Here is a 22,092-nt window from a genome sequence, read left to right on the forward strand (position 1 = left end):
TCAGGCGTCGCGGCGCGCTCCTCTGACGCGCGGCGCCTTCCTCTGACGTCAAGACCCGCCCCCTCCCCGCCCCGGCTTGCGCGGCGCCCGCCCTCAGCAGCCCGAGCGGCTTCTTCTGAGGCGGCGGTTGAGGCAGCGCCCGGTGTCTTGGTCGCGGTCTGTGCAGCGGCAGGCTGCTCCCGTCCCGGCCGGCGGGGCGGCCGTCCAGCCCCTCGGGCCGGCAGGCGATGGTGCGGTGGAGTGCGCGGACGCGGGCGGCGTGGCGGCGGGCATGAAGGAGGATGGAAGGGCAGGACGAGGTGTCGGCGCGGGAGCAGCACTTCCACAGCCAAGTGCGAGAGTCCACGGTGAGCGCCCTCCGCCCGCCCCCTCCCAGCCTGCCGCCCGCCTGTCCCTCCCATCCCCTTCCCTTCTCCCTCGCGGCCCTCGCGGTCTCCCCTGTACCGCTTCCCCGCCCCCGCCCCTCCTCCTCGCGCCGCGCCCCTCCCCCAGGCTCCGCCCCCCGCTCTGCGCCCACCTGCTCTCAGTCCTGGGCGCGGTCCCGTCGAGTCACCTGTCCGGCCCCCGGGAGTGCTTCGGGGCCGCCTGCGCCCTCCTCCCCCGGGGCTCTTCCCGGGCCGGGTTAGCGGCGTCGGCCCTCCAGGCGGTGGACGACAGTCCCGCGGCCCGCGCACCGTTGCCTGGCACGTCCCTGGCCTGGCACGGTAGACAGGTGTGCGGGCGGGTGTCTGGCGGGACCTGGGTGGCCCCGCGCAGGCGCCGGGGTGTGGCCGGGCTCGCTCTCCCAGCCCGACTAGTCACCTCGGCCGGGTTAGCGCCCACCTTTCCGCCCCTCACCCGTCGCCCTCCTCCCTTCTTGGGCTGAGCCCGAAACCTTGCGTTTGGGTGTGAAGGCCGGCGATGGGTGGGATTGAGGGCCTGGGCAGAAGTCCTCTGTGCCCTGGAAGCAGCTTCTGAAGGAAGTCATCCTTTCTTGGTCTCCTGTTTCTTCTGTGCTGCTGGCAGGGGTCGGGAAGCAGCCTCGGCCGTAGGAGTCTACGTTGATGTTTTTACGTTTTCCTGGCGCGCTAGAACACGTTGTGGTTGTGTTTATGTTTTCATAGCAATGTAAAATATATACATGTTGTGCATTTGTGTTTATTCCTCCCCTCTTCTAACTAACTTCTCTCAAATTCAGTCAGTCTCTTGGTTTTTGAGAATTGCCTGGTTTGTGTAGTTCTTGATCTAGAAAATTGAGAATCACTTTGCCAAGTCATATCTTGGAATAAAGAGGTATAAATTCTGAACTGGTGGATTCTGCTACGGCGTATTAGTTTAAAGTTTTAAATTGAAGCTAAAATAAACAGAGAAGTACATCATCATACATGTCCAGCTCGAAGCACTTTAAACACACCTGTGCAATTCTGAACACAGACTGTGAAACACAATTAGTATTAGCATCTCAGAGGCCCATCCCTTTTCCCCGTCCAGTTGCTCTCCTCTCCACCAAGAGTAAGCACTGTCCTGGCTTTAGTAGATTAGCTTAGTTTTGAACTTTTATGTAAGTGGAGCCTTACAGTATGCCCTCTTTTGTGTCCGATTTCCTTCACTCAACAGCGTTTGTGAAATTCCTCTCTGTTGTATGTAGTTGCAGTTCACCCCGAATGCTGTAGTTGTGTGACTATAGCACAATTTATGTTTATTTCACTGTTGGTGGGCACTTCAGTAATTTTCGGGTTGTGCTTACGAGTATTCTTGTACATGTCTTCTGGTGAACATGTGGACGCATTTGTTAGGTCCATACCTAAGGATGGAACCTCTAGGTTATAGGTTGTGGGTTTGTTCATCTTTAGTAGATACTTTTAAACAGTTTGCCAAAGTGGGTTGTACCAATTTACACTCCCACCAGCGCTGTAGGAGAGGCGTGATTTGCTTCCCATCTGTAGGACACTTAGTATTTTCTGGGTTTTTTTTTCTTTTTTTAAAAAATTTTAGCCATTCTGTTAAGTGTCATGTATTTGTTGCACAAAAGACTTTATTTGCATTTTCCTGATGATAATGAATTTCAGCACCTTTTCATATGTGTATTGGCCATTTGGAAATCTTTTGTGAAGAGTCTTCAGGTCTTTTTCCCACTTTTAAACTTATTTATTTATTTTTTAAAACTAAGTAACAGCCTTTTTTTTTAATTGCTTATTTTAAAAACAAATTTATTTATTTAATTTATTTATTTTCCTTATTTTTTTTGGCTGCGTCGGGGTCGTAGTTGCCGCACGCGGGGTCTTTCGTTGCGGCGCGCGGGCTTCTCTCTAGTTGTGGCGCACGGGCTCGAGAGCGCATGGGCTCTGTAGTTTGCGCCACGCGAGCTCAGTAGTTGTGGCACGCGGGCTTAGTTGCTCCGCGGCATGTGGGATCCTAGTTCCCCCACCAGGGATCGAATCCGCGTCTTCTACATTGGAAGGCAGATTCTTTACCACTGGACCGCCGGGGAAGTCCCTTGTTTATCTTTTTAATATTGATTTGCGAGAGTTGTTTTATGTTTTCTGGATATGATACTTTGGTCATGTATATTTATATATATGTGTATACATGTGCATATGTGTGTGTGTGTGTATATATAGTAAATCTTTTTTTCATTCTGGGGATGCTTTTTCACTTGCTTAATGATATCTTCTAATGAGCAGAAATTCTTAATTTTAATATAGTTCACTTTATTAGAATTTTTTTTTATGATCGGTATGTTTTATGTCCTGTTTAAGAAATTTTTGCTTACTCCAAGGTAAGGAAGATGTCCTCTTGTCCTTTTCTCTAAATGGTTTATTGATTTACTCCTCTCATTTAAACCTACAGTTCATCTGGAATTTATTTTTCGTGTATGTTGTAAAGTAGGATTCGTATATATTTTTTTCACATGGATGTCCAATTGCTTCAGCACCATTTATGACCTTAGTCACAAATTAGGTATAACTGTGTATTTGTGGGGTTTAATTTTGATTCTATGCTGTTTCATTGGTCTATTTGTTTTTGGCTTTATTTTAAATTAATCAGATGTTCTCTTATTTGGATTGAGAAAGGGACCCACGTTATAGTAGCCAGGAGCTTTATTTTTGTCTCCTACCCTAGAAACAACTCAGTTTTGGCACTGATTCTAGAATTCCTTAGTTCTGCTCCTCCTCACCCCTGCTTCTCCTGCACCAGCACCCTTGGGTGGTGGGTATACGCTGCCCTCTGCAGAACCAGTGCAGACAGTGACCAAGCTTAGTGAATTTCCAGTCTTTGGCTTTCCTTCCTCAAAGTATTTATATTTAGAGTGAGTATAAATGCTTGATTTTTCTCTAGGACTTGTTGCCAATTCTTTTATTTATTAACTTTTTTAATTAAACAAATTCAAAAATTTTTTTAATTTTACATTGTCATCGATTTACAATGTTTTGCTAGTTTCAGGTATACAGCAAAGTGACTCATTTATACATATACATATATCCATTCTTTTTCAGATGCTTTTCCCATATAGGTTATTACAGAGTATTGAGTAGAGTTCCCTGTGCTGTACAGTAGGTCTTTGTTGATTATCTATTTTATATATACTTGTGTGTGTTTGTTAATCCCAAACTTCTAATTTATCCCTCCTGCGGCGGCCCCCCCCCCTTTGGTAACGGTAAGTTTGTTTTTGAACTCTGTGAGTCTGTTTCTGTTTTGTAAATACGTTCATTTGTATCATTTTTTTTAAAGAGTCCACATATAAGTGATGTCATAAGATATTTGTCTTTTTCTCTGTCTGACTTCACTTAGTGTGATAATCTCTAGGTCCATCCATGTTGCTGCAAATGGCATTATTTCATTCCTTTTTTTATGGCTGAGAAAATATCCCATTGTATATATGTACCACATCTTATTTATCCATTTTTCTGTTGATGGACATCTAAGTTGCTTCCATGTCTTTGCTATTGTAAATAGTGCTGCAATGAATATTAGGGTTCATGTATCATTTTGAACTATGGTTTTCTCTGGATACATGCCCAGAAGTGGGATTGCTGGGTCCTATGGTAGTTATATTTTTAGTTTTTTAAGGAACCTCCATACTGTTCTCCATAGTGGTTGTACCAATTTACATTCCCACCAACAGGGCAAGAGAGTTCCCTTTTCTCCACATCCTCTCCAGCATTTGTCGTTCGTAGACTTTTTGATGATGGCCATTCTGACCAATGTGAGGTGATACCTCATTGTAGTTTTGATATGCATTTCTCTAATAATTAGTGATGTTGAGCATCTTTTCATGTGCTTTTTGGCCACCTGTATGTCTTCTTGGGAGAAATGTCTGTTGAGATCTTCTGTCCTTTTTTTTTTTTTTTTTTTTTGGCGGTACGCGGGCCTCTCACTGTTGTGGCCTCTCCCGTTGCGGAGCACAGGCTCCGGATGCGCAGGCTCAGCGGCCATGGCTCACGGGCCCAGCCGCTCCGCAGCATGTGGGATCTTCCCAGACTGGGGCACGAACCTGCGTCCCCTGCATCGGCAGGCGGACTCTCAACCACTGCGCCACCAGGGAAGCCCCTTCTGTCCATTTTTTTGATTGGGTTGTTTGTTTTTGTGGTATAGAGCTGCATAAGATGTTTGTATAGTTTGGAGATTAATCTGTTGTCGGTTGCTTCATTTGCAAATATTTTCTCCCATTCTGTGGGTTCTCTTTTTGTTTTGTTTATGGTTTCCTTTGCTGTGCATAAGCTTTTAAGTTTAATTAGGTCTCATTTGTTTATTTTTGTTTTTATTTTCGTTACTCTAGGAGGTGGATCCAAAAAGATATGGCTGCAATTTATTATTATTATTTTTAAAAATGTTTATTTATTTGGTTGCGCTGGGTCTTAGTTGCGGCAGGTGGATTCCTTAGTTGCGGCTTGCTGGCTCCTTAGTTGCAGCACGTGGGCTCCTTAGTTGCGGCTCTCCGGCTCCCCAGTTGTGGCATGCGAACTCTTAGTTGTGGCATACATGTGGGATCTAGTTCCCGGACCAGAGATCGAACCCAGGCCCCCTGCATTGGGAGCGTGGAGTCTTATCCACTGCACCACCAGGGAAATCCCAGATATTGCTGCAATTTATGTCAAAGAGTATTCTGCCTATGTTTTCTTCTAACAGTTTTATAGTATCTGGCCTTACATTTAGGTTTGTGTATGGTGTTAGAGAATATTCTAATTTCATTCTTTTACATGTAGCTGTCCAATTTTCCCAGCACCACTTATTGAAGAGGTTGTTTTTTCTCCACCGTATATTCTTGCCTCCTTTGTCGTAGATTAATTGACGATAGGTGCGTGGGTTTACTCCTGGGCTTTCAGTCCTGTTCCATTGATCTGTATTTCTGTTTTTCTGTGCCAGTACCATACTGTTGTGATTGCTGTAGCTTTGTAGTATAATCTGCAGTTAGGGGGCCTGATTCCTCCAACTCCATTTTTCTTTCTCAGGATTGCTTTGGCTATTTGGGGTCTTTTATGTTTCCATACAAATTAAAATTTTTTTTTGTTCCAGTTCTGTGAAAAATGCCATTGGTAATTTGATAGGGATTGCATTGAATCTATAGATTGCCTTGGGTAGAATAGTCATTTTGACAGTATTGATTCTTCCAATCCAAGGACACGATATATCTGTCCATCTGTGTCATCTTCGATTTCTTTCATCAGCATCTTATAGTTTTCAGAGTACAGGTCTTTTGCCTTCTTAGGTAGGTTTATTCCTAGGTATTTTATTCTTTTTGATGTGATGGTAAATGGGATTGTTTCCCTAATTTCTCTTCTGATCTTTTGTTTTTAGGAATGCAGGAGATTTCTGTGTGTTAATTTTGTATCCTGCAACTTTAAATTCAGTGATGAGCTCTAGTAGTTTTCTGGCAGCATCTTTATGATTTTCTATGTGTAGTATCATGTCATCTGCAAACAGTGACAGTTTTACTTGTTTTCCAATTTGGATTCTTGTTATTTCTTTTTCTTTTCTGATTGCCATGGTCTCAGTTCTTTTAATTATTCAACTCTTTTTGGTTTTGCCTAAAAGATAAAATATATGTAACCTTCAATTTACCATTTTAAAGTGTTTATTCCAGTGACATGACGTACATTTGCATTGTTGTGCGACCATCACCACTATCCATCTCCAGAACTTTTTCGTCATTCCAAACCGAAACTGTCTCCTTTGGTCAGTAACTCCCCGTTCCTCTCTCCTTCTGGTAACCACCACTCTACTTTCTATCTCTCTGAATTTTATTGGCTTGGCCAAAAAGTTTGTTCGGTTTTTTTTTCTTTTTTTCCGTAAGAAGGCTCTACTAGTGCTTAGTTGTCTTTAACTTCATTCGAAACAACTTTGTTAGGTTGTATTGTGACAGCTGTCATATCAGCGTGCATTTAAAAAAAACATCAAAATTGGTGAATTTTTGTGTAGCCATTTTAATATTGAAGATGGAAGGAAAAAAGCAACATTTTTGTCATATTATGCTTTATTGTCTCAAGAAAGGTAAAAATGCACCTGAAACCCAAAAAAAGATTTGTGTAGTGTATGGAGAAGGTGCTGTGACTGATCAAATATGTCAAAATTGGTTTGTGAAGTTTCGTGCTGGAGATTTCTCGCTGGACGATGCTCCACAGTCTGGTAGCCCAGTTGAAGTTGATAGCGATCAAATCGAGACATTAATTGAGAACAATTAACCTTTTACCCCGTGAGAGATAGCCGACGTACTCAAAATATCCAAATCAAGCACTGAAAATCATTTGTACCAGCTGGGTTATGTTGATCGCTTTGATGTTTGGGTTCCACATAAGTTAAGTGAAAAAAACCTTCTTGACTGTACTTCTGCATGCGATTCTCTACTTAAACATAATGAAAATGTTCCATTTTTAAAACAAATTGTGACTGTCAATGAAAAGTGGATACTGTGCAATAATCTGCAACAGCAGAGATGGTGGGGCAAGCGAAATGAACCACCAGCAACCACACCAAGGGCTGGTCTTCATCCAAAGAAGGTGAGGTTGTGTATATGGTGGGATTGGATGGGAGTCCTCTATTATGAGCTCCTCCTGGAAAACCAAATGATTAATTCCAACAAGTACTGCTCCCAGTTATACCAAGTGAAAGTAGCACTCGACGAAAAGCATCCAGAATTAGTCAACAGAAAACACATAATTCCATCAGGATAGCACAAGACTGCATGTTTCTTTGATGACCAGGCAAAAACTGTTAGCTTGGCTGGGAAGTTCTGATTCATCCTCCATATTCACCAGACATTGCACTTTCGGATTTCCATTTATTTTGGTCTTTACAAAATTCTCTTAATGGAAAAAATTTCAATTCCCTGGAAGACTGTAAAAGGCATCTGGAAAAGTTCTTTGCTCAACAAGATAAAAAAGTTTTAAGAAGATGGAATTATGAAGTTGCCTGAAAAATGACAGAAGGTAGTGGAACAAAATGGTGAATATGTTGTTCAATAAAGTTCTTGGTGAAAATGAAAAATATGTCTTTTATTTTTACTTAAAAACCAAGGGAACTTTTTGGTCCAGGTATTTCATGTAAGTAGAGTCATACAGTATTTGTCCTTTTGTGTCTGGCTTATTTCACTTAGCATAATGCTGTCAAGTTTCATCCATGCTGAAGCATGTGTCAGAATTTCCTTCCTTTTTTTTTTTTTTTTTTCCTTCCTTTTTAAGGCTGGATAATATTCTGTTGTGTGTATATACCATGTTTTGCTTATCCATTCATCTGTCCGTGGACATTTGGGTTGTTTTCTGGCTACTGTGAATAATGCTGCTATGAACATGTTTGAATATTCAAATGAATGAATGAATGAATATTTGTTCCAGACCTTGCTTTCAATTCTTTTAGGTATAGACCCAGAATTGGAATTGTTGGATCACATGGTAATCCTATGTTTAATTTTTTGAGAAGCTGCCATGTTTTCCACAGTGGCTGGACCATTTTACATTCCCAACAGTCATGTGCCAGGGTTTCAGTTTCTCCATATCTTCACCAACACATGTTGTTTTCTGTTTTTTTAACAATAATAGTTACCCTAGTGGGTGTGCAGTGGTAGCTCATTATGGTTTTGATTTGTGTTTCCCTGATGATTAGTGACATTGAGCATTGTTTCATGTGATTTTGGACATTTGTATATTTTCTTTGAGGAAATGTCTATCTAAGTCCTTTGCCCATTTTTGAATTGGGTTGTTTTGTTGTTGAGTTTTAAGAGTTCTTTATATATTCTGGATGTTAATTCCTTTGTGATTTGAAAATATTTTCTCCCATTCTGTGGGTTGCCTTTTTTTAATCTATTTATAGTGTTCTTTGGTGGACTAAAACTTTGATTTAGTCCAATTTACGTATTTTTTGTCATTGTTGCTTGTGTTTTTGGTGTTATATCCAAGAAATCATTGCTAAATTCAATGTCATGAAGATTTTTCCTTATGTTTTCTTCTAAGAGTTGTGTAGTTTTAACTTACATTTATGAGGTCTTTGATCTGTTTTGAGTTAATTTTTGTATGTGGTACAGTGTTTAACTTTTAAATGCTCATGTAATAATTTTACTTCCTCTTTAATATTATGAATATCTCAGAGTTCTCTTGTCAGTTACTATAATGATTACATTTAGCTCCTACTATCAACTAAATGTAACGATCCATTTCCTTTTGCTGTCTTTTTTACTTTTCCTTTTGTACTTCAGGTGCACAAAATTGGATTATTTTTAATCCTTGGTTCACACACAAACTTTTCATTTGTTTGTCTGTGACCTGCTTTTGATTAACCTGTTTTTAAACAATATACACACATGAACCATCACTCAGGATTCTAAAGCATTGACTAGCTTATTAATACCCATGAGGAGAGCTGAAACATTGACAGTAATTTATATGTACCTATTTCTTATGCTGCCATAGTTGCACAGCAACATTTGTCTTTCAGTACATCTGTTCTTTGGATACATTTATTTAGATATCTTCAAAGTGGTTATCTTACATTGATGCCACTTTCACCAGTATAGTTAAAACGATCACAGATTAATACACGACTGTACTAAAAAGTCTCCATAATCCCTTCACTAAATTAATAAGAAATAACACTTATCGAGTACTGACCAGGTTATCTTATTTGAAGATAACAACCCAGTGAAGTAGGTACTTCACAGCATCTGTCACAGCGTGCGATAGAGCCACAGTTTGAATCCAGGCAGGCTCATCCCACAGCCTGTACTCTGTTTACAGCCTATAAGGTTTAAACCTCCACCATGACAGGGTTCAGTGCATCCAACTAGGTCAGTTACATAAAATGGAGAGTTGGCTTACTGTAAGGCTGATGAAAGGACCAAGGAGAGCCTATGAAGCTCGCTGGCTGGGAGCTTTGGGGTCTGGCTGCATAATCTACATTCTTCCTTATCCTAGTTGTGGACAAAACTCCCTCACTGGGCTGTAATGTATTTGGGGACAATTCTAGGGTTGACTGGGACTATGACAACAGTAGAGGTTTTAGGACCCTGCCATTTTTTTGGCTCCCTTTTGGCTAAATCGGAGTGGGGAAAAAAGGGGGTGCCAGGAATCATCCTCCACCTGCTGCTTCCTTAGATGAGGTTACCTGCCTTTTCCTACCACGGTCTTGCCCTCACCTCCATGGTTTACTCCTTGTGCTAGAGCTTAAAACTTTAGTCCTTTTGTCTTGAGAATAGGGGTTGGGCAGAAGATTGAGCCAATCACCAATGTTGTACATAAATTTGGAATTCAGTTGTCTGGGGATCCATAGTCTTTCCTGACCTTTGTCATTGTTCTTCAGCCAAAGACCGCCAGGAACACACTTGTAGTTGGATAAGTCAGGTTTATTGCATGTTACAGTGAGGGAAAATGCATACCATGGGGAACTGTGAGGCATCTCAGTAAGAGAGTATTAGAAAACAACTTTTTAAAATAGGATTTGGGCTTGTGTTAGGTGGGAAGAGTTAATGGAAGTGAAGTGGGGCTTTGATCTGTATTGGATGCTGTTAGGAAGCAGAGATAATTCTATGACTGGATATCTTAATAGATCTTATCTTGAAGGAGAAAGATTTGAGTGAGGCTAAAACTGTAATTGGTAAAGATGTAAGTCATTCTTACTAGCCAGTGTGGGGAAATGTTTGGTCATTTCTATGATTTGGACAGTGTCCATGTTTCTCATCTTTGTTGAGGCATGACTACAGAGTGGTCTTATTCTTTATCCATTATGGTCATAGAGTGGCCTTCTCTGATGTCAATGTTCTCTGAAGTTGTTTATTTTCGACGGGAGAATCATCAAGACCTAGCTGTGAGTACCTGGCTGTGAGTTGCTAGCCAGTTTGAAGGTTGCTTCAAGGCCTATTGATAGTAGCAGGCCAGCTCCCAGATGCAGGGGATGCTTTTCCCTTTCTCATTGTGGTCATAAAATCTTAGAGTGGATGGTGTAGTAGATATAAATCCAATAGCCAATATATATGGAGATGATTTTACAGTATTGGTGAACAAAGAAGAATGGGATAGAGGTATAGAGGATTCTTTGTATTTGAGTTTGCTGAACCTGGGTTAAATCAATTTCCCTTGGTAGGCGGTACAGTGGCCCATAACGATGTCCACGTGGTATTCTCTGGAGCCTGTGAATATGTTATCTTAGGTGGCAGAAGTGCTTTGCAGATGTAATTATGTTAAGGGGAAGATTATCCTGGATTATTTGGGTGAGTGCAATTACAAGGGTCCTTATAAGAGGGAGGCAGGAGGGTCAGAGTTTGAGAAGATGTGATGACAACCAGAGGTTGGAGTGATGCACTTTGTGGGTGGAGGAAGGAGCCACAAGTCAAGGAATGTGGGTGGCCTCCAGCGTCTGGGAAAGACAAGGACATGGGTTTTCCCTTAGAGTCTCCAGAAGAAACTAGCCCTGCTGGTACCTTGCTTTTAGCACAGTGAGACCCGTGCTGGATTTCTGACCTCCAGAACTGTGAGGTAATAAATTTGTGCTAAGCCACTAAGTTTGTGGTAGTTGGTTGTAGCAGCTTTGGCCTGTGATGTGCTCCTTGTGGGTATACGTCACCTGTTTCTAGTTTTGTACTTGAGGTTAAAGGGGACTGAGGCATTCCTCATTATATACTTGAGATGATTTTTCCTTTTTCCCTATTCTTTTCCTTCTTAAGTGGCAATTGGAAGTATATTTCCTGAGATATGTAGGCATCCAAAGAATGTCATATCCTTTCAGCATGATTTTTAGTGTTAGTCTTCCTTTTGTATCCAAGCCAAAATTATGCAGTAGGATAGAGTATAAATCCTTTGAGAGCCATATGTTTTTGTTTTATTCTCCACAGTGTCTGTAGTAGATATTTGTAGGTGTTCACTCATGATAATGTTAGGGCTTTGAAGATTATATGTAAATATAATATTACAGGTCAATTTCCTGAAAACCTTGGTAGTAAGATAATTCAGGGAACTTATGGCGTTATAGCAAAAAAGAGACATGAGGGAATAAAGTTCAGAATTTCTTTTTGAAATCCCTTATAAATGTTTTAACACTTAAAACAACTCAGAAAGGACACCAAATAAAGATAAAAAATTCTAATTTTACGCTGCTAATATCTATCATCCTTTGTGCGTTAGAATCTTTCAGGATCCACTTCCCTAGAATATCAGTGGAATTCTTGTAAATGCATTTTGGATTATTTTGAATAGTATGTATTCCGAGAAGTATTTCTTTATGGCTCTCACTCTGTCCAGATGTTTAGTGTCTTTCTGCTTTTTGACTTGGAGTTTTTAGCTCCTGAGACCCTGCTCCTCGCTGTCATTCCACTGGCACTGAAGAACTGTGTGTGCTGGAGGTGGGAGAGGCTTTGGGTGACCTTTTCCAGTCACTGGGCATAGAACCCTAGCTCTGCCCTTGAGGACTCCGTGTCAGAGCACTTGTTACCTTTTATGTGCTTGTCTTCCTACTGCCCTCAAAGACTGTGGTGGGGTGCCGTCCGAGGTGTCTTTGTAAAAACCATTCCTCTCTGTCTTCCTACTTGACCTGTTTTTCCATTGCTGACCCATCTCCACCAGGACTTTGGGGATGCCAGAATTTCTTGGCTTTTGAAAAGGTTTGTAGAAACAAATTTGTGTAAACTTGAAATTGCATGAGGGGAACTTAAAGTTGGAGAGGGAATACAATATTTTTTTTCCTTTGTGGCTCTTTGCGGCAGGACTCATGATAAAACTCATAGTGCTTTAGCTGTGTGGGCCATAGACTCTCAAGATAGGAATTTTTAAAGTTATTCTGATGTTTAATTAAAAGTTTTTCTACATGTGTATCTTTTTGGGGGCTTGGGTTTCAGGAACATTCCACATATGCCTTAAAGTAGGAGTTTTTGACCTTAAGAAGTCATTTATCTAACATTATTTTAGTTCTTCTCAAATTTACTGTGTATCTTTCATAGAGCACCATAACTAAATAAGGAATTTTACAAAAAGCTGGGCATCTAGGACTGCAAACAGTGTTTGTTTCACCAGCATGGTAATTCATGAGATGGTGATTTTATGGGATTGATGTTGTACATTTTAATATCAGTTGTATTATTGAGGCCTATAACTGTTGCTTTCCCTCGTCTAATACTCTTTCAGACCCCCAGTTTTAACCATTAGGCTCTATTGAGAGCCTGTGTTTCTCCCTACTGCACTGCAGTACTGGAAGCGGAACATGGAGGCAGATTTGTTGGCTCTGGATTGGGGCAGAGTAGGCTCCAGTCATATCTCGGCTGCCAACTAGCTGTGTGGTATTGGGGAAGTTGCTTAATCTCTTGGAATCTTACTTTCGTTGTCTACAAAACTGGGAATTACAATACCTACCTCAGTGAGAATTACATGAGACAGTGTTAGGAAGGTGCCTTGGCACAGTGCTGAACACCTGATCATATGGGATTTGTTGTTTCTGTGGACTTTGGTTAAGCTTGTTCAAGAATAGATGATTTTTGAACTAGTTTCAGTGTTCTACTAGTTACCAAGAGCTCTTGGTGTAGCTTTGTTAACTTAATGTGTAGTTGTTAAAAGAGCAAGGTGATGGGAACTTTTTTCTTCATATTCATATTCTGTACTTGCTCTCCAGGAAGTTCCGTGCAGTGGTTTTCAGATTTGTTCCAGGGCTAGCCCAGTGCAAAATTTTTTGCGGCCCAGTGCAAAATGAAAATATGGGTTCTTTGTTCGAAAAGCAGGAAGAAAATGCAATTAAAGGTACTAAAATATAAAGCATTTTCCTTTATTCAGTGGTTTTTTACCAACTTGTCATATTTTTTTACATGCTATTCAATGTTGTTTTAAGTAAAAAAATTAAATTAGCGTGAAATTTTTTTTGGAAATTTATTTTTTATTTATTTATTTTTGGCTGCGTTGGGTCTTCGTGGCTGCGTTGGGTCTTCGTTTCTGCGCTCGGGCTTTCTCTAGTTGTGGTGAGTGGGCTTCTCACTGCGGTGGCTTCTCTTGTTGCGGAGCATGGGCTCTAGGTGCGCGGGCTTCAGTAGTTGTGGCTCAAGGGCTCTAGAGCACAGGCTCAGTAATTGTGGTGCATGGGCTTAGTTGTTCCGCAGCGTATGGGATCTTCCGGGACCAGGGGTTGAACCCGTGTGCCCTGCATTGGCAGGCGGATTCTTAACCACTACACCACCAAGGAAGTCCTATTACCATGAATTTTACCATTCATCTTGATATGGTGCAATACAAGTTTTAAATGCAAGTGTTAAGAGCATTTGACTCATATGAAATCACTGAAATTGTACAATGTACATTTAGTAGTTCATGCATGTATGTGTATTTTGTTCTTGTCAGAACAATGGGAATGCTGCACAAAACCAACTCAACTGGTTTTTAAAGTTTTATTGAGATATAATTCACATATCATACAGTTCACCCATTTTGGTGATTTTTAGTATATACATGAATCGTGCAGCCATCACCACAATCTAATGATAGAACATTTTCATTATCTTAAAAAGAAATATTATACCCTTTAGCAGTTCATTCCCCATTTACCCCCGAATTCTCCTCCTTCCAGTTCTAGACAACCACTAATCTACCTTTGCCTGCTCTGGATATTTCATATTAATTGAATCATGCAATATGTGTTTTTTTTTGGTGTCTAGCTTCTTTCAATTAGCATGATGTTTTCAAGGCTCATCATGTGGTAGCATGCATCAATAGTCCATTCTTTTTTATGGTCAAATAATATTCTGTCGTATGGATGTGCCATGTTTTAGTTATTCATTCTTTAGTTGATGGAGCTTCAGGTTGTTTCCACTTTTTGGCTCTTATGAAAAGTGTTGCTGTGAACATTTGTGTACAAGTTTTTGTGTGGACATATCTTTTTATTTCTCTTGGGTGGAATTGCTAGGTTATATGGTGATAACTCTGTTTAATATTTTGAGGAACTGATAAACTATTTTCCAGAATCATGGCACCATTTCACATTTGTACCACCAACATGAGAGTTCCAGTTTCTCCATATTCTCTTCAACACTTGTCATTAATGGTCTTTTTGATTTTTAATTATAACCATCCTGGTGAGTATTATGTATTATCTCGTTGTGCTTTTTTTTTTTTTTTTTTTTTTTTGCGGTACGCGGGCCTCTCACTGCTGTGGCCTCTCCCGTTGCGGAGCACAGGCTCTGGACGTGCAGGCTCAGCAGCCATGGCTCACGGGCCCAACCGCTCCGCGACATGTGGGATCTTCCCAGACCGGGGCATGAACCCGTGTCCCCTGCATCGGCAGGCGGACTCTCAACCACTGCGCCACCAGGGAAGCCCTCGTTGTGCTTTTGATTTGTATTTCCCTGATGACTAATGATGTTAGACATCTTTCTGTATCCTTATTGGCCATTTGTATATTTTCTTTGGGGGAATGTGCCTATTCAGATGCTTTATCCATTTTTATTTTTTATTTTATTTTATTTATTTTTTTAAATTTATTTATTTATTTGGCTGTGTTGGGTCTTTGTTGCTGTGCACGGGCTTTCTCTAGTTGCAGTGAGCGGGGGCTACTCTTCGTTGCAGTGCACAGGCTTCTCATTGTGGTGGCCTCTCTTGTTGCGGAGCACGGGCTCTAGGTGTGCGGGCTTCAGTAGCTGTGGCACACGGGCTCAGTAGTTGTGGCTTGCAGGCTCTAGAACACAGGCTTAGTAGTTGTGGCACACGGGCTTAGTTGCTCCGTGGCATGTGGGATCTTCCCGGACCAGGGCTCGAACCCATGTCCTCTGAATTGGCAGGTGGATTCTTAACCACTGCACCACTTGGGAAGTCCCTGTCCATTTTTAAATTGAGCTCTTTTTTAAAATTAAAAAAAAATTTTTTTTGACCATTTTTTAAATTTAAGTATAGTTAGTTTATAATGTTGTATTAGTTTCAGGTGTACAGCTAAGTGGTTCAGTTATATCTATCTATCTATCTATCTATCCTTTTTCAGATTCTTTTCCATTACAGGTTATTCAAAGATATTGAATACAATTCCCTATGCTATGCAGTACAAACAAAAGTTAAGGGAAGTTGTTGCTAATAGACCTGCTTGACAAGAAATTTTAACAGAAGTTCTTCCGAGAGATGGACATTATTTAGGTGAGAAACTCAGATTTACATAAAGAAAGGAAGAGTATTAGAGAGGAATCAACTAAGGGTAAATAAAATCTTTTACTCTTGATCCAACAGGTAACAGTTTATTGAAAGTAATAGCGCCAGTGTTTCCAGTGATTAGCTTGTGGATAAGTGAAGTGAATGACAGTAATGTTATAGGGACAGGAGTAAGGAATTGGGAAAACTCTGCTGTAAGGTATCTGCACTACCTATGAAGCTGTATAGTATTGTTTGAAAGTAGATTTAGAGTAGTTGTAAATGTAAATTGTAAACTCTAGGGCAACCGATAAAAAATTTAAAAAGAAGTGTAGTTGATATGCTAAGAGAGGAGAGAACATAGAATTATATAAAATGCTCAGTTAAAACCAGAGATGGCAGAAAAGGACTGAAAGACAAAAATGGAAACAAAGAACAAGGTCAGTGAATAGAAAATAGTTAAAACTATGATAAATATTAAAACAACAGTATCAATGATCACTTTAAATGTGAATGGTCTAAATAAATCAATTAAAAGACAGATGGTCAGAGTGGATTAAAAACCCCAACTATATGTTGTCTATAAGAAATCCAATAAATGTAAAGATACAGATATATTAAAAGTAAAGGGACACAGAAAGATATACCGTGCTAACACTAATCAAGAGAGAGCTGGAGTATCTGTGTTAATTTCAGACAAGGTGGACTGCAGAGCAAGGAAGACTGTCAGGGCTAAAAGGAGCAATATATAATGATAAAGGGTCAGCTTTCTAAGAAGGCATAGCAATCCTTAATGTGTATGTACCTAACAACAGAGCATCAAAATACATCAGGCAAAAACTGAACTGCCAAAAGAAATGGATGAATCCACTGATATAGCTGGAGACTGCAACACACTCTCTATTGTTAATTGGCTATATATATATATATATATATATATATATATTTGAACTAAATAACACCATCAGTCAACTGGATCTAATTGACATTTACAGACTCCTTCATCCAACAACAGCACAGTGTGCATTCTTCTCAAGCTTGCATGGAACATTCACCAAGATGGACCACCTTCTAGGCCATAAAACACTTAAACTTAAAAGGATAGAAATCATACAATGTCTGTTCTCATACCAGAGTTGAGTTAAATTACAGATTAGTAACAGAAATATAGCTGGGAAGCTCCAAAGTAATTGGAGATTAAATAGTACACTTCTAAATAACACATGGGTCAAAGAAAAAGTCTCAAGAGAAATTTAAAAATATTTTTAAATGAACATGAAAACACAGTTTATCAAAATTTGGTGGGATGTAGCAAAAGCAGTGCTTAGGGAGAAATTTGTAGCATTGAATGGATATATTAAAAAAGAAGACAGGTCTAAAATCAATAATCTAAGCTTCTACCTTCGAAAACTAGAAAAAGAAGAGCAAAGTAATTTAAAAGTAAGCAAAGGAGAAGTGATAATAAGAAATGGAGCAAAAAGCAATGAAACTGAAAGCAGGAAATAAATTTTAAAAGTCCGCAAAACCAAAAGCTTGTTCTTTGAGAATATCAGTAAGAATGATAAACCTCTTGCTAGGCTAAGAAAAACAGAGGGAAAACACATTACTAATACCAGAAATGAAGGAGAGGCCATTGCTACTGATTCCATGGGCATTAAAAAGTTACTAAAGGAATATTATGAACAATTCTGTGCCCACAAATTTGAAAACTTAGATGAAATGAACAAATTCCTTCAAAGATACAATTTATCAAAGCTCACACAAGGAAAAGCAGATAATTTGAGGAGGTCTGTATCTACTAAAGAACTTGAATCAGCAGTTAACCTTCCAAAAACCAGTGCCAGATTGTTTGGCTGGTGAATTCTAACACATATTTAAGGAAGAAGTGATATCAATTATCTGCAGTCTCTTACAGACAATAGAAGAAGAGGGACTACTTCCTAACTTCTTCTATGAGGCTAGTATGACCCTACTACTAAACAGACAAAGACATTGCAATAAAAGAAAACTACAGACTGATACTGCTCATGGGCATAGATGCACAAATTCTGCAAGAAAATATTAGCAAATTAATTCCAACAGTGTATAAAAAGAATTATACAAAAATCACTTAATGTAGTCCATCACATCAACAGACTAAAGAAGAAATATCATAAGATCCTATCAGTAGATGCAGAAAAAGCAGTTGGCAAAATTCAGCATCCATTCCTGATAAAAACTCTCAGTAAAGTAGAAATAGAGGGGAGCTTCCTCAACTTGGTAAAGGACATACACAGAATATCTATAGCTAACATCATACTTAATGGGGAGAAACTAGAAGCTTTCCCACTAGGATCAGGAACAAGGCATGGATGTCCCCTCTTACCACTCCTTTTCAGCATCACTGGAAGTCCTAGCTGAGGCATTAACAAAAAAAAAGGAGATAATAGGTATATAGATTGGGAATAAAGAAAAAAAACTGGGGAATTTCCTGGTGGTCCAGTGGTTAGGACTTGGTGTTTTCACTGCCGGGGCCCGGGTTCAGTCCCTGGTCGGGGAACTAGGATCCTGCAAGCTGCACAGCGTGGCCAAAAACAAAAACAAAAAACAAAACTGTTTTTGTTCTCAGGTGACACGCCAGGGAGTCAGTAACAACAAAAACCTGCTGGGACTAATAAGAGATTACAGCAGGGTTTCAAGATACAAATTAATAAACAATAGTCAATTGCTTTCCTGTATATGAGCAATGAAAACTTGGAATTTGAAATTAAAAAAACAGCACCATTTACATTAACACACCCCCACCCCCAAACGCTTAGGTGTAAATCTAACAAAATATGTTCAAATCTATATGAGGAAAACTACATACTCTGATTAAAAAAATCAGAGATCTAAATTAATGGCAAGATCTTCCATCTTCATGGAAGATCTTCCATCTTTAATATCATTAAGAGGTCAGTACTTAAGTGTTTATTGCGTGGGTAAACTTGATAGGAAATAGTTATAAAGCAGCTTAATTTTCTCCCACTGCTGCTTGCAAGGATGCTTTGTTGCATCTTTGTACCTTACCCCTCATGACAACTTGGGGCTCATCTTATAGCTTTATAGTCACTTTCACATGTTGAAAAATTGAGTCCAGTCTAATCTAAACTTCCACCTTTTATCCAGTTCTAAGTGTCTTCCCTTTGCCCTGATCATACCTGACTGAGGCTAAGGAACCAGCAGTGGGAAGGGTGTGTGATTTACTCAGTTTGTTTTAAAATTATTTATCTAGGCACTCAGCAGGATTCAAGAGATGTACAAGATCATTCCTATTTGTGTTAGTACCTCCGATATACCTAAAGTATATTGTATGTAATACATAGTTTAGGGGACAAGTTTTATTTACATGAAACATTCAGTAGAAATCATTGCTGTGCTAAATTTGTGAAGTAGGAGTTTGTGGGGATTCAGAAGGAGGGAGGCTAAGTGGGTAGAATGGTTGTGATTGGGATGAAAGAGCCCGAAGGACAAAGGGTGAGTGACAACTGGCTCTGATGCCTGCTCCTCTCAAATAAAGCTGTTCTTCTTTTATGTTTTTCTGGAGTGAGTTTCAGAAGGAATTTAAAGAACTTTTTGCTGGTGACTTGCCTTGTAAAAAATTGCAAGTCATGGAGTCTGAAAAATCTCAAGAACAAGTAATAAAGTGTAATATTGTAGGTGAAATTAATGAACTAGAAATTTGCTGTGTTAGTCTTGAAAGATGGACTATTTACCCCTTGTTAAAGGTCTCAGTGTTATTTTTTTGCAAGGAAATATTCTTTTTCCTTTATTGAAGCACAAGTTGAAAGACACGGGGCAATTTATTGTGATAGTGCTAGTAACTCTTAGAAGAGTGGATATCAGCATGTGTTTTGTATTCAAATTAATTGTGGAAATAGAGCACTGGTAATTTTGTCTTTTCTCTTTTGAAAGGTGGTATGTTGCAATTACAAACAGTAAAACAATGAACATCTTTATATGTGTGTGTGTATATATATATATATATCCTTGTGTACATATGCAAGTATATCTGAAAGGAATGCTTATAGCTACTAGCAACAAGAATTCAGTGTGTTTTTAATCAAATTTTTATTTTTCTATAAAAAGTCTGGAGGAATGATGTTTTTACACACGCTGCAACATGGATGAACCTTGAAAACATGCTAAGCGAAAGAAGCCAGACACAAAATGTCAGATATTGTGTGATCCCTTTGTATGAAACATCCAGAATAGGCACATCCCTAGAAACAGAAGTCAGGTTAGTGGTTGTGAGGGGCTGGGGCAGTGGGTGGCAGAATGTGGGGCACATAGGGGTATAGAGCATTCAGTATGGTAACATTTATCTATTAGAGCATTCCTAATCCTAATACTTAAGAAATTCACATTTATTACTATGTATTTGGTTTGGGTTTACTTTTTCATTCATGGTGAATTAAATTCTTTCAGCTAAAGTAGTGTTTTATTTTTCCTTGCATATTCAGTTTTAAAAAGCGTCATTTGGTTCTGTGTTTTTGGTGCATAAAGATTATTTCCTCATTGTGGATTATACCATTGTTCACAAAGGGCCCCAATTTGTCTTAGCACTTTTTGTCTTAAATTCAGCCTTGTCTGAGAGGGAAAAAAAAATGTGACAGCCTGACTTTCTTTGTTGTTAGCATCTGCTTGGTATGTCTTTATTTATCCTTTTGCTTTCAAACCGTCCCAAGCCACTTCATTTTAGCTATATCTTAGTCTGTGAGAGTTTTCTTTTGACAGTTTTATTTACAATTATGATTTTAATATGTTTCATCTTTAGTTTATTATCTTATTTTTGTAACTATTTGTGTTTTCTTTTTAAAATTTATTTATTTATTTATGGCTGTGTTGGGTCTTCGTTTCTGTGCGAGGGCTTTCTCTAGTTGTGGCAAGCAGGGGCCACTTCATCGTGGTGCGCGGGCCTCTCACTATCGCGGCCTCTCTTGTTGCGGAGCACAGGCTCCAGACGCGCGGGCTCAGTAATTGTGGCTCATGGGCCCAGTTGCTCCGCGGCATGTGGGATCTTCCCAGACCAGGGCTCGAACCCGTGTCCTGCGTTGGCAGGCAGATTCTCAACCACAGCGCCACCAGGGAAGCCCTATTTGTGTTTTCTTGTGTTTTACTACATACTCTGGCTCTTAGGGTAATTTGAAATAATTATAATTTTAATTATTTTGTGGTTCACTTGTAACTTTAAAGGATACTCAACATCTCACATTTTTGATTTAGCAATTTTAAAATAAAGCCAGGGTTATTGGCTCTGTTGTGGAGTGAGATTATTGGCTCAGTTATAGTTTACTTGTCCTCTCCCAGGATTTTGTTAGAAATGTGTCACTGGTAGCTTTCCTTAGGCCATTTGTACCCATCACTCTTATGATATTTACTCCCCGTGGTCATCTTAAACTAGCTGAAGCCCATCAGCCTTAAGTGAAAAGCTTACACTTATACAGTTTGATTATAAGGTACTAGTTTGAATTTAGGTTTAAATCTTATACCTGGGATTTAAGAATATTTGCTTTTAACAGCATATTTTAGATATATTATAGGTTTTTTCCGACCTCTGAAAGTAGAGTGTCCTAGGAAACCTTTCCTGAGCTGAAATGGCACAAAGTAGAGAAGCAGTTACTTTAGGACCCGTCTTGCTCACCAAATCAATTGAGATGAAGCACAGGTGCTCACCGATACGGTTCACAGCTGTAGCAGCTTGATGCTGAGATGCTGAGTGTGGTTCCGGGGAGGAGCTTGGCGGGCCGCTCTCACTGCTGGGGTGGGCGCTGCCTCTGTAACGCTTGCTGCAAAACACACTGAGCTGAATGAGATTTTCGCTTTTCGCCCTTTTTTGGTAAAAGTGAAAATCCTCTTTGGATTTTGTTTGGTTACCAAAAACAGGTACTGAAGTGGGTCTTTCTAAAAAGTGAAATGGTGTAAAGCAAACTTTAGAAATGCCTGTATTAGGTTACTTGTGACTGGGTAACTTAGCTCCCAAATGCCTGGCCATTCTTGATAAGCATCAGGACTAAAGCCGTGTGGCCCCCAGTGAGGGCTGAAGCACCTGCTTTGGGTCAGCTGGCACAGAGGACATGCACCCTGTGCTTCTGCTTATGGTCTCTGGTAACCTTGTTCTTCCCCTGACCAGGAGAGAAAAGCTCAGTCTTTTCAGAGAACCGTGAGAGCCCATCGTCTCCCTTTTTATCAGCTGTACCGCACCTTTAGTGGTGGCGAGCTGGAATGACTTCCTTCTTTTTTTCGTTAGGAATTTCCTTTTGCCTCCACTGAATGTAGGAGAATAGGAGGCATCATTATGCTTGTTTTCGTTTTACGTATCCCCATGGGTGTGTCTCTCTGATACCGACGTGCTCATGTAGAGAAGGAGCACACCTGCTCCTACCCCCCGTCTTTGGAACTAGAAAAATGGCCTAACTAGTTCTGTGATTTTTGTGTTGTTGTTCCAGTCTGGTTTAGTTGTATGTTTATTTTCATAGTGGGTAGCTCTTATTTCCAAATGAGTAATACTTACACTTGTTTTTAT

The 22,092-nt window shown here is 39.9% G+C and overlaps 1 protein-coding gene across 12 annotated transcripts in view; it reads left to right on the forward strand.

Annotated features, from left to right (window-relative positions):
* The first annotated feature begins 83 nt into the window (after positions 1-83).
* The window catches only part of LMBR1 (limb development membrane protein 1), a 155,504-nt gene continuing 133,495 nt past the window's right edge, over positions 84-22,092 (forward strand). For 5 of the 12 annotated variants that reach the window (XM_049715049.1, XM_033408264.2, XM_049715050.1 and 2 more), the window contains exon 1: positions 107-347. In XM_049715049.1, coding sequence (XP_049571006.1) covers positions 282-347 — 66 coding nt within the window. In that variant the 5' untranslated portion in view covers positions 107-281. Of the gene's footprint in view, positions 348-22,092 lie in introns of all 12 variants that reach the window. The other 7 variants (XM_033408267.2, XM_033408270.2, XM_004281232.3 and 4 more) reach the window with 6 other exon arrangements.

The sequence above is a fragment of the Orcinus orca genome, chromosome 9 (assembly GCF_937001465.1).
Source record: "Orcinus orca chromosome 9, mOrcOrc1.1, whole genome shotgun sequence".
NCBI classification, from domain to species: Eukaryota; Metazoa; Chordata; class Mammalia; order Artiodactyla; family Delphinidae; genus Orcinus; species Orcinus orca.